This window comes from Notechis scutatus, chromosome 2, assembly GCF_049901735.1.
Source record: "Notechis scutatus isolate UNSWTSFEM ecotype Mainland chromosome 2, rNotScu1.2, whole genome shotgun sequence".
NCBI classification, from domain to species: Eukaryota; Metazoa; Chordata; class Lepidosauria; order Squamata; family Elapidae; genus Notechis; species Notechis scutatus.
In genome coordinates this window covers 31,789,940-31,802,210 of record NC_142010.1, presented here as the reverse complement: position 1 = coordinate 31,802,210, position 12,271 = coordinate 31,789,940, and the positions used below count along the sequence as shown (strand labels likewise).

The following is a 12,271-nucleotide window of genomic DNA, read 5'->3' as shown; positions in this document are numbered from 1 at the left end:
CAACTCTTGACTCGGTAATGAGCAGTGAAAATAGAGAAGAAAAGCAAGTCTCTTGAGTGCTGAGCTATCAAGCAATTTATCCAAGCCTTCTACTTCACGGGTTTTAATTGGTGAACTCTGTTACAAATTTCAATGTTTAAATCTGCTTTGTGAAGACATGGGAGAACTCAAGTTCAAAAGCACCTTTGGGCTTGTTATTTTCCTTTTGAATAGACCCTGGGCTCCCTAGGTCTCTGTATAACCCTCACCAACTTTGTCGGTAAGCTGTGCTCTCTTCTTTCAGATATATCTATGCAAAAACAAACTTTATGATCTGTAAGTAAAAATGCATTCATTTCCCAAAAACGTAGAACAGTTAGCGTGTACTTTCCTTTTGTGCCTCAATTCTTCTTGATTGTGTTAATTCTCTGCCCTCTTTTTTTGGCACTGTGACTTTTAGGTCTGGGAAACTTTGAAGCAACAAACTTTTTTTTAGTTTTTTTTTTCTCTCTTCTCTCTTTCTCTCTCCTTTTTTTTTTTTAAATCCAGCTGTTGTTTTCAGAGAAGTACTTTCATCCCACACTACCTGCTCTCTTCTGCTTCTCCTTTTCCTTGTTTGTGGTTGGTTCAGCCACTTTTCTATGTTGCCTCTAGAAAAAGTGGTTGCGTCAGTTTCAAAGCATGCTGGGATTGTTAATTCAAACAACCCAACATCAGCAAGTTGCATGCCTCAGGTTTTCTCTCATGAGCATAGTCCACTCACTAGGAGTTGCTTTTTTAAAAAATTGTTTTTAACTTTACATATATATATATATATACATATATTTGTGTGCATATTGTGCAACCTGTTTCCTGAAAGGAATCTACCCATTTGGAAATGAAATGCTTTATTCTGTCTCAATATCTAGAGTACGTTAAAATTAAGATAAGTAACGATGATCAGCAATGCTGTTTGAGGCTATGTTTATGAAGAAATACCTGTGAAATCCTTAGATACTAAAGGCTAAACTCCTTAGTATCTCGGAGCCTTAAATAACAGAATTCTATTTCCTCCTGTTTGTGATGTTCTGATCATTATATTCCTACCAAGAATTCAGAACAAACCTTTAGAATCATGGGCACAATCTCTTTTGTGACTCATGAGCATGCTGAATGGTTAATCCAGTAAACACCCAATTTTAAATCTCCTTTTTTAATTTTTATTTTATTTCCTGTATGTATCCCCAAATACTCTACAGCTACTTTCCTTTAAAGCTAATGTAAAGTTTTCCTCTGACCTATGACCTATAACCTCTTTACCTCTGACCTAAGCCTCTTGCATGCCCAAATCCTCTTTTATAGGGAAAAAGAGAGAAATGTATGAGCATCCTGTCTTCTGCTTGGCCTCTCAAGTGATGGATTTAACCATTCGTGAGTACCTTCCTTCCACCTCTCCATGCTGCCTTCGCTCTTTTCTGTTTTCATTTCCTCCGTCCAATCCAGAGCCAGACCAACTCATTTTCCTCGCTTCGAGTCTTTTAGCATTGGCTTGTCTGTTGCTTCTGTCTGTGAAAGTCCCAGTTGTGAGAGGTTGAGTCACTTTTTATCAGCCTAAAAAACCAGGTTAGAAAAATTCAGCCGGTTTTTTTTTGTTTGTTTGTTTGTTTGTTGACAAACTCCAATTTGTCTGTAAGTTTTTTCCGCTCTTTCTGTCTGTGACCTGAATGCATTTTTACTTTGCTTATGTGTAACCCCAATTTGTAAACACTTGTCACTGGTACACAATCAAAAGGGAGTTTACTGCACCAGGGAGCACGGAGTTACAGTTCAGCTATGAAATATTTCCCGAATGTTTTTCGTTTCTGAAGTTTGTAACAACCTCTGCATAAAACCACTGGAAAAACGTCCTTTTTGGACATTAGCTCTTTCATGTCTCTTGTGTGTTATTTCTCAAATAGAGTGCTATTTTAGTTTCTTTCAATAACAACCTTTGAATAGAGCATATTTTATGTATATTCATTTGCTGATCTAATTCGCAATATGTGTTTGCAGAGGGAAACCACTTCAACACCCATTTGTTTTTCTTTGCACAATGATTAAATTCTTTCTTGGCAAGACACATGGTATTATGGTCTCCATGCTTTGGGTGGGTGGGAGAGATTGGGCAACTTCTTTTCTTTATGAATGTCATATATCACACATAACTGGGGGCATTTTGATCCACTTGCTCATTAATTCTGCATATCTGTTCTTGTTTCTCTCTTTTCTCCTTGTTGCTTTCTCTCTCTTTCATATAGAGAATCAAAAGGATGCAGGTGAACATCTGTATATGCATTATAACTTACTAGGATTGTTGAGTTTTTTTTAAATATATATATATATATATATTTCTTTGTTTTCTTTTCAAAGCTCCTTAAGATATGTGCTCCGTATAGAGAAACATTGGAGTTGCAGTAATCCTTAAGGAGTTAATTTGTGCTGTCTTACTTCGTGTAACTAGTATTGTTCTTCCCCCCTAAGTAAATTTAAACAGAAGTAACAATGCAATTTTCTTAGTTGTGAGGTATAATCTAACAAAGAAGCTATTTGTCCACACACACACACACACACATATACATACACACCTTCATACATAACATACAAAGTCGCTTACATTTTGGTGGCCCAAAGTATTAACAATCTGGCTCTTTGTTCAAACCACTGTTTGATATATAAACTAATTCTCATTTTTGTTTTTCACATCTTCTGTTTTGGCCCCATTTGGGTGGAATGGTTTTCTTGTTAATGTGTAACTAACAACAGAGAGAAGTCATGTTTGTTGTAATTTTTTTGTTTGTAATGTGGTAGTGTAATAAAGCAAGGAAACAGTTGAGATAAAAAAAAAAATCTTTAATGCTCCCTCAAATCTCTTAGACTTCCGTCATGACTTCTGTATATAAATACCACTTTTCTGAAATGTCTTAAAATCTTATCTATTACTTTTAGCATCTCCTCTTAGTCTTTTCTTTGTGTTTTCTTGATTTTGAACTGTTTTGGCAGGAATCACTTTTTGGAGAGAAAAAAATTAAACAGAATTTTGTGACCAATTTTTCCTCAAGTCACTTTTGAGAGAAATAGCTGCAACTTGTTAAGTATGAACTTTATTTTTAATTTCACAGGCATTCCCTGACACCACAAAAATATGGCATTATACAAGGAGTACAAGAGTCACTGAAGTAATATACCCCATTCAACTGAGCAATGCCTTGTCCCTCTCAAAAGGCCATAACAATAAATGCGCTCTGACTTGCCATTCTCATCAGCAATCACATTTTAAACAAGTGTCCACAGCTATGTGCAACTTATACTGATAATATGTGTCAAGGAAAGAAAGTGCTAGGTGTTCTGCCTTCATCAATGTCTAGATGGAGACACTGCACATGATTAGTGGTGACCCCAACAGGATCAGACATCCTAACTTGTAAAAATGCCTCCATCTGATTAAATGTTGGTGGATTGGCACTGGATATGGATGCACATCAGCAAAAATAGTCAATTATGAAGAAATAGCCCTCATGCAGGCAAATCACATGAAAAGACTAAAATAATGACACTGTTGCTGTGAATCGTAAATATGTCAAGAAACCTGAATATCCAGGTCACTAGACTATTTTTATTTCTGAAAAAAAAATCACCGGATATGTCCATAATGGTTAATATCAACAACGCCTGTGAGAATAATCTACCTCTAGCATTTGAGTGTCTGTAGTAATATGTGAAAGCTGCATTACTCGTCTTGAGACATTAACATAATATAATATTATTTATTTGTCTGCATTACATTTAGCTTTCAAAGGATATCTGCAGGTTATGTTAAAAGAGTCACGATAGAAGTAAAAACAAAATGGCAGCATTTTAGCCAAACCATTGCAAGCACCATCTTGATTTTTTTGACCTGGCCTTGTTAGATTACTTACACCTGTTAGATTACTTTCTAGTCCAGAAGCCTGTGCCCTGAAAGCCTTAAGGAAGTTATAGAATTGGGCTCTAACATCAGGGAAGGTGGTGTGAATTTATAAAACTATATCCCGCATGCATTTATTTTCAAACTCCAGTTTGTGGACATCATACTAACATATGGTGAAGATTTCCATATGTTAGAAGATTGTTCTAAGTTTAGAGAACATTATTTATTTGGAGTTTTTTTCCCATTTCAACCGCCTTTATGGCACCTTTACACCTTTATCTCGTAAAATAAACTTAGTGACTAAAATTCTAGAGTAATTTGAGTTTTGGTTTGTATTGATTTGCAAAGAAATACAAGGTATCCTCCTGAAATTTAGCTGATTTTGAGAGCGTACTTCTGGATTGACAAGAATTTGATATGAGTGATTTTACAGTGGTTTATACTAATTAGAATTTGTAGAGTACTTTTTGTTTGTATATGTGAATGTATACCCATTTCAGGTACTTGGCAACTGACCCACATTTATGTTTGTTTGCACTGCCCTACAGTCATATTTTATTATGTTTTTGCTGAAAAACGGCATTTATTTCTGGTTTGGGGAAAACCAGCACAAGTGAACCATTGATTTGTTTAACGACTGTTGGTTTGTTGTGTGTTCACTTACCAATCATGGCATTTGCTTAATTACCACCAGCAAACGTCTATGGAGATTCTCAGTCATCCAGGTCATGGTTCTCCCAAAGGTGTTTTTTTCAAGAGGCAGCGGGACTTTCTGGTTTTTCTTTGAAGACATTTCACTTCTCATCCAAGAAACTTCTTCAGCTCTTCAGACTGGATGGTGGGAAATGGAAGGATTTATATTCCTTGCAGACAGCTGGACATTTGCATTCTTTTAGAGAATAGTTGAGGCCGTGAAGATTTATTTGTATGCTCAGGGTCACCTGAGTAGTGCAAATGGTTGTGGAGCCTATATCAAAATTATACAGCCCTCTTTCAACAGAGGGGGAGGGGATATGACATCATCTATCTCCAGTCTAAAACACAGTCCTTTCAGCAGTTCCAAAAAGGTTCCACACCCATTTGCACTACTCAGGTGATCCTGAGGACACAGATAAACCCCAAGTGGCCTCAACAACTCTCAAGAAAACAAATGACCAGCTATCTGCAAGGAATATAAATCCTTCAATTCCCCACATCCAGTCAGAGCTGAAGAAGCTTCTTGGATAAGAAGTGAAATGTCTTCAAAGAAAAACAAGGAAGTCCAGTTGCCTCTTGAAAAAAAGCACCTTTGGGACTACCACCAACAAAAAAAAGGGGTCATTAAAAATGTCCAGTTATCTGATGACTTGTTTTATGACCATCACCACTTACAACCATGATGGACAGGCCCCGTTATGATTGTAATCCAAGGGCTACCTGTAAAAAAGGATGCAATAAAAATGTTTACTACATGTTTAGTACATTTCTAAAATGTAGTAAACCTCTACTAACGTGACCCTGGAGTCACGTTAGTTAAATGGAGACATAACTAGTGTCATTTCTAGCATCCTGCTCTACAGTCAGAAGAAAGGTAGCTCTGTGTATAGAAACCATCAACATTTCTTCAGGAATAAAGGGAACAAATTGTACGCATATCCATGTCAAGGACATTTTTAACTAAGTTTTGTAACTTGAGGTGTGGGCATTTGTATGAGTTGGGGAAGAAATAATCCACTCTGGTAGCGCAAATACCATACCTGCACTAATTTATAATGTGTAAAGGTAAGAAGAGGTCAAGCTGTAAGCATAGCCATGTCAAGGGCAGTCCCAAATTTCAGCGATACTATGACATACTGAGAGTACAAAACTACTGCATTGTCAAAGTGGGTTTTTTTCTTCCTTAGCTTTGACAAAAGTCCACACCCAAAACACAACACTGAAAAGAAAGAAGAGTAGAGAAAATGTCTGGCATGTTAAACTCCGCCCAGTCACCCAGAGGGGGGAAATCTCTACTAAAGGACAGTAATGAATAATGTTTAGAAAGTGAAATCAGTGTCCCAGAGGTGTTGTCATTTTCTAATTGTCCTCAAGTGTGCCCTGAATAGTCAGGATGCTAGCAGCTCATCCGTGATTCTTTAGGGTAAATGCATGGATGGCTGGATAATTCTCAGAATTGGATGGCTCGGTGACAGGACCGGAAGCCAGGATAGCTCCATTCATTTCAACACCTCCTCGTACCTTACAGGGCTGCAGATATGAATCCTCCCTCTGGACAGAGATTTTTGCGTAGCAACCCTGACTTCTGCGATCGCAGGGGACATGTTTGAAAAGCCCCAGTAGACATCACAGCAATTCAGTTGACAGTTCCTCTATGGAGTTGCCTGTTCGCATCTACCTCTGCAGAAGCAGTACCCATTTTTCTTGTACGCCAGCCAGCCAGCCAACCAGCCAGCCAGCCCTGTGCTTTCTGAAGCTATTGACACTGAGGCCAAGAGCTAATGTAAATCAGCCCTAGGAATCTAGATCTGTTTAGAACACAGACACGCATAAATTAAAAAAAGGCAAAGTTCTCTGCTTTTTCTTTTTTCTCTCTCGAAGCGAGTAAATTTATCCTCGAAGCAATAAGGATGGGCATAAATTTGGACTTTCAGCAATGTAGCAATTTGATGTGCTTCCTGCTCCCCATTGCCTTTGTAACATAGCATGCAGCAATTACGTCTCCTGCCAGTGTTTGGCAGGAGACATAGCTATGCACTTGCTGGCATCAGCAGGGAATCAGCAGGGTTTTTTTAATGATTGCGGTGGTACTTGGTGCAGACTGCAGGAAAGATGCACAGATCCTCCCAATTGCCTTCAAAAATACTTTTTTTTGTTTCGTTTGTTGCTGTTTCTACAAATTGGTTGGGGCGGGGGGAAACCCAGCCCAAAATGGATGGAAGTTGTTGAGATCACTGCTTTGTATTTTAGGGGCAATTTAATAAGGCTAGCCACTATTGACATTTTGCTTTGGGTTGTTCTGTTTCTCAACACCCGCACTTCCTTCATTCTCTTCAGTGGTTTTCCTGAGGCACACCCAGATATACACTGTGGAAGTTGCCCAAAGATATCGCAACGGAAGTTGCAACTGAACCAGGACCCCTGGATAGTTGCAGGATTGAAATGCCAAACCGCTTTGAAATTTACTTTTCTATCCAGGTCACTACAGATGTCTGCAGAAATGCACAGCTGCTGGCAAATTCAAATCCTAAAACATATTTAACGATGGTGGCAGAGTTGGACTGTGGTTGCACTCTTGGCAGTGCGATTGTTCTGTGGATTTGGCACCCTCAGAAAAAAATGTCTCTCTGTGAAATGCCAATCACTTGGGACCCACCCCAAAAAATGCTGTCCTCAGAAGGATTCTATAGTTACTAGTACACCAACTAAGGGTTCCAATTATGTTTAAACCTCAATTGGTTTCAACGTACATAACTTGATTGGGTGAGTGTGCAGCTTGTATTGGCAACAAACTTTCACAAAACTTGTGTTTCTAAAAAGGCATAGATCAAGGGTCTTCAAACTTGCCAAGTTTAAGACTTGCAGACTTCAACTCTCAGAATTCCTGAGCTAACATGACTGGCTGAGGAATTCTGGGAGTTGAAGTCCACAAGTTTTAAAGCTGTCAAGTTTGAAGACCCCTGGCATAGATCTTACCACAAGAGTCAAGGAGAGTCACTCTTCCCAACCTGTCCTTTTCTTACCTTCTTACAGAAGGTGACTAGAGAGAGAGGTTGTTCTCCCTTTCTAATGATATTCAGAGTTTGGATCAATCCAGAGTGTTGAATGGGGACAAAAAGTACTTCTCTGCACAGTTTATGGTTGCTTTGTGGCAGAGGTAGTTGATATTTCAACAGAGGCAGCTGCGGGAGGCACTCAAAAAAGTCAAGAGGGAAGTTGCAACTGTGAAACCAAAGCTCCAGCCCTTTGTTACGTACATAATTTTGTAGACATACAAAAGCATGAGGCTTTGGTCATGTGTTCATCTGCCATCTTGATATTTTGACTCTCCTCTAGTAAATTTCAGTAGTTCAAAGGGTGGGCAATTGGTTTCTTGTCCTTCAGAGGGAACTCAGCAGAAAGATCAGAGCAAATGATCCATCTCCACCCTTAAAACTTCAAAAGCCTGCAAAATACTATTAATTGTCTTTTTCAAGCCAATTTTAAGGTACTAGTTAAGATCTGAATTGACTTTCGCTATGCCTTAGGTTGACTTGAATTGGAAAAACAATTCAAGATGCTTGGGAAACTGAAAAGTGAGATAATAAAAGCCCAATTGCCCACAACCCCACAGAGAAAGAAAAATAAGAGACCCCAGGTAAAACCAGCGTGGCTGCATTAAGAAAGCAATTACCAGAAGCCAGCATCGGTTTGTTAAAAACTGATCATGCCAGGCAAACTTTATTGCCTTCTTTGATAAAGTGAGTAAATTAGGGGATCAGGGAAATACTGTATGTATAGCATACTTAGACTTCAGTAAGGCATTGGCATTTGACAAAGTAGACCACAACCTCCTCCTTGGTAGGATAGAACAGTATAGGCAATATTACCACCAGATGCATTTGCAATTGGCTGTCCAACGACAGTGTGTAGTCCTCAATGGAACTATGTCTACATGGAGTGAAGCATGCAGTGGAGTACCTCAAGGTTCTGTTTTGGAACCAATGCTCCTCAACATCTTCATAAATGATCTAGATGAGGGGATAGAAGGAGAGCACGTCCAATTTGCTGATGACACCAAGTTGGGGGAATTGCTAACACTCTGGAGGATAGGATCAAGATTCAATCTTGACAGATTTGAACATTGGGCCCTAGCTAACAAGATTCAGTTCAGTGGTGAGAAAAGTAAAGTCCTGCAGCTAGGCAGGAAAAAAAATCAAATGCACAGGTACAGGATAGGCAGTACCTGGATCAACAGTAGTGTCTGTGAGAGGGAGCTAGGTGTCTATTGGACCACCTCTTAAGTATGAACAGTGTGGCAGCAGTGTGTTGCAGCTGCCAAAAAGGCCAATGCATTTCTAGGCTGCATCAACAGAGGGGATAGCATCAGGAGAAGTGATATTACCACTTTATACTGCTCTAATGTGGCCACAGGTGGAATAATGCATCCAATTCTGGTCACCATGATAAAAAGAGAGATGCTGAGACCTTTGGGATAGTGCAGAGAAGAGCAACTAAGATGATAAGAGGTCTGCAGGATAAATTATATGACGAACAGTTAAGGAAACTAACTATGTATAACCTAACGAAGAGAAAAATTAGGGTTGACATGATAGCTGTCTTCTGGTACATGAGGAGCTGCAACAGAGAGATGGGGATTGACCTATTCTCCAAAAGCTCCTGAGGGCAGGACAAGAAGCAATGGGGGGAAGCTTGTTAAAGAGAAATCCAATCTGGAACTGAGGAGAAATTTCCTCACACTGAGAACAATTAACCAATGGAACATTTTTCCTCCCTGAGTTGTGGGTTCTCCATTGCTGGAGTTTTTCAAGAAAGAATTGGACAGCCATTTGTCTGGGATGATTCAAGGTCTCCTGCCATAGGCAGGAAGTTGGACTAGAAGGTCTCTTCCAACTCTATGATTCTATGATTCCTATGACTCTCCCTTCCTTGTTCAAATCAAACGTTGCTATTGCAATTCAGCCAATTTATCCAAGAAAAGGATCCACAAATGCAATGCTACTTGCCCATTCCTGAAGCAACAGGAAATCTTCTACAAGAAGATGGAGTTTGGCCATTAATTTAGGTGAATTCCAAAGGAGATCATAGAGGATAAGAACAGCTATTAGTCATGCCAGTATGCTCTCTCCAGGATTAGAGGCATTTTTCCTCTGAATAGCAGTTATTAGAAAATAACAGTGTGAGATGGGTTTTTGACCTGATTCAGCAGGGAGATTATGAGAGCAAAATGGAAACTGTGCTTTGTCATTGTTAAAAGAGTTGTCAAAGAGCAGAGATCAGGTGCCCTGTTTCAGTACTGTTTAAATCTGCAGACTTGTTTTTCTCATGGTGACTGATCGAGACCAATGTAATACTAGCAGTGGGCCACTTAAAGATCTGAATTTTAATATTGCTTAGTGAACTTGGTTAACCTCCTTATCAAATGTTGCAAAGTCCAAAATGGCAGAATGGAAGAGATAGGAAACTTTTGTCTCGACATACTCTTATTTTAGAAGTTATATAGATTAGTGGACAGTTATGGTGGTCACGTATCCTATTTGATCATAATTAATATACAGTACTATAAAGTGGAAAAGATGACAACTCCATTCTATCAAATAAAGGCACAATTGTGGGGTTGCAGAGAGAAAAATGGGAATTGCCCTCTGCAGCTAAAGGCCTACCGTGATTCTGCAGTTTTTCATTTCTGTCTTTACTAAATGAAATGGAATGTTAGAAGGCCAGGGAAGGAGATAGAATGGTATGTTCTACCTTCAAAACCCCAATTCCATAAATATGTCAGCCCATTTAAAATGTAATATCTTGGAATAGAAAGGGCATCCTTGTAGGTGTGGCAATTTTAACAGCGGCTCAAAAAGCTACATTGTGCAAAGGATTTGCACCAACAATGGCCAAAATTGAATTTGACACAAGCATTACATGTTCTCCACATTACATTTTGCCCCTCCCCTTCCCAGAAAGTTGAACTAACTCTCCATACTGCAAAAGATATCTGGTAAGTTCACCTTAGAAAAAGTAGTGTGATAAATAAATAAAATGAAAACAAGCATGATTAAAAGCATCTTTTATCCAATCTTTATAGCTAGTTACATGTTCCATTTGGTTGGTTGGTTTAGTCAAGCTAAATCCAGCTCTGAACCTTATAATTGTGCATTTGTGTGTTAGGCTGGGATTGGAAGTTAAATTAAAATAGGATTATAATCCAACACAGACATTGGATTTAAATCAAGTTTAAGGAAATGAAGTTATTGAGATTCTTAATTAAGAATTAATTTAAAATCCCAATAAATTTAATTTCTTAACTTAAGAATTAATTAAAAATAGTAGGAAAAAATGTCAGCCAGTTTTATACAGTTAAGTATTTGTACCATTGAACTTGTATTCCCTTTATTCTTTTTATAACACTTACAATTATAATAAACACAATTTTCTTTTTAAAATAAATGACCAAACTTGGGGTTCCTCTTCTTATCTTTTCCATTTCTTGGAAATTCAAGGAGGGAGGAAGGGAGAAAGAGAAGGAGAGAGAGAGAGAGGGAGAGGGAGGGAGGGAGGGAGAGAGAGAGAGAGAGAGAGAGAGAATGACTTCTGGCAGTAACTTATTCAGATAAATATGTCAAATGTTTAGAGACAGAATTGTTTAGAATAGTGCTTTGGCTATTAAAATATTGTATTAAATATAATATAAAATATAGGACAAATACATTCATCATATAAAATTTGTTGTGTTAATACAGAAAAAATATTATATATATAATATAATATATTCTATTATTCTATTCTATTATTCTATTCCATTTTATTCTATTCTATTATAATATAACTTATTCTATTATAATATAACATTATATTATATACATATATATATATTATACATTATATACATTTTCTCCCTTAGGCTGATATCACAAACTATATGACAGATGGGTCAAGTCCTGATTTGTAGTATTGTAACATTTGGAATAGCAAAGTAACATATTTGATAGAACTGGCAAATTTTTATATATGATTCAACCCAGAGTATAAAAGACACTAGAATTCTAAGTGGAAAATAACAAGCTGGAAACTATCAGATACCACACATTTTAAGGGGGGGAGGTGAGAGATCTGAGTACATATTTAAATTGCACTTAGAATTTTTTAGCTATGTCTTCAGCCCAAATTTGTGTTATTATTATTATTTTTTAAATCTCGGTATCTGCAAAATAATTTATTTGAGGAAGTTCCTTCCTTTTTTTCCCCAACTAATAATACTGACTATGTCTGGAAGCAATCTATAGAGAAAATATTTCTTCCTATATGGAAGAAAAAGGCTGGCAATGCTACTTCACATTTGACACATGCAGATTAAAAAAAAACTAATTGACTGTACTAAAATCCTGCTTTTTGCACTTGGCTACATGAAATCACAATTAGCATTCACGCTGAATTTTAAGGATCTTAGATTGTGAACTTTCCTCGTATAGTGGAATCTGTTAACTTGAGATAAAAATGTTTGTTGTCATAATTGTGTAGTACTTGAGTTGACGATAAGCAAAACAGCAGCTCTTCCATGTGTACTTTTATCATTTTCTGCTTACTTTTCCCTCAAAGTTACCATCTTTTTTTTGTCACTGTTTATGAAATCACGTGTGTCTTTATTTTTGCTGTCTTTTCAACATCATTCGCAAA

General features: G+C 37.7%; 1 protein-coding gene across 21 annotated transcripts in view; it reads left to right on the top strand.

Moving 5' to 3' along the window:
• CADPS (calcium dependent secretion activator) overlaps positions 1 to 12,271 on the top strand; it is a 454,502-nt gene that overhangs the window by 313,750 nt on the left and 128,481 nt on the right. For 13 of the 21 annotated variants that reach the window (XM_087954541.1, XM_087954535.1, XM_087954533.1 and 10 more), the window contains one exon: positions 2,256 to 2,273. The exons of the other annotated variants lie outside the window; for them this stretch is intronic. In XM_087954541.1, the coding sequence (XP_087810667.1) occupies positions 2,256 to 2,273 (18 nt within the window). The remainder of the gene's footprint in view (positions 1 to 2,255; positions 2,274 to 12,271) is intronic. 21 annotated transcript variants of the gene reach the window in all.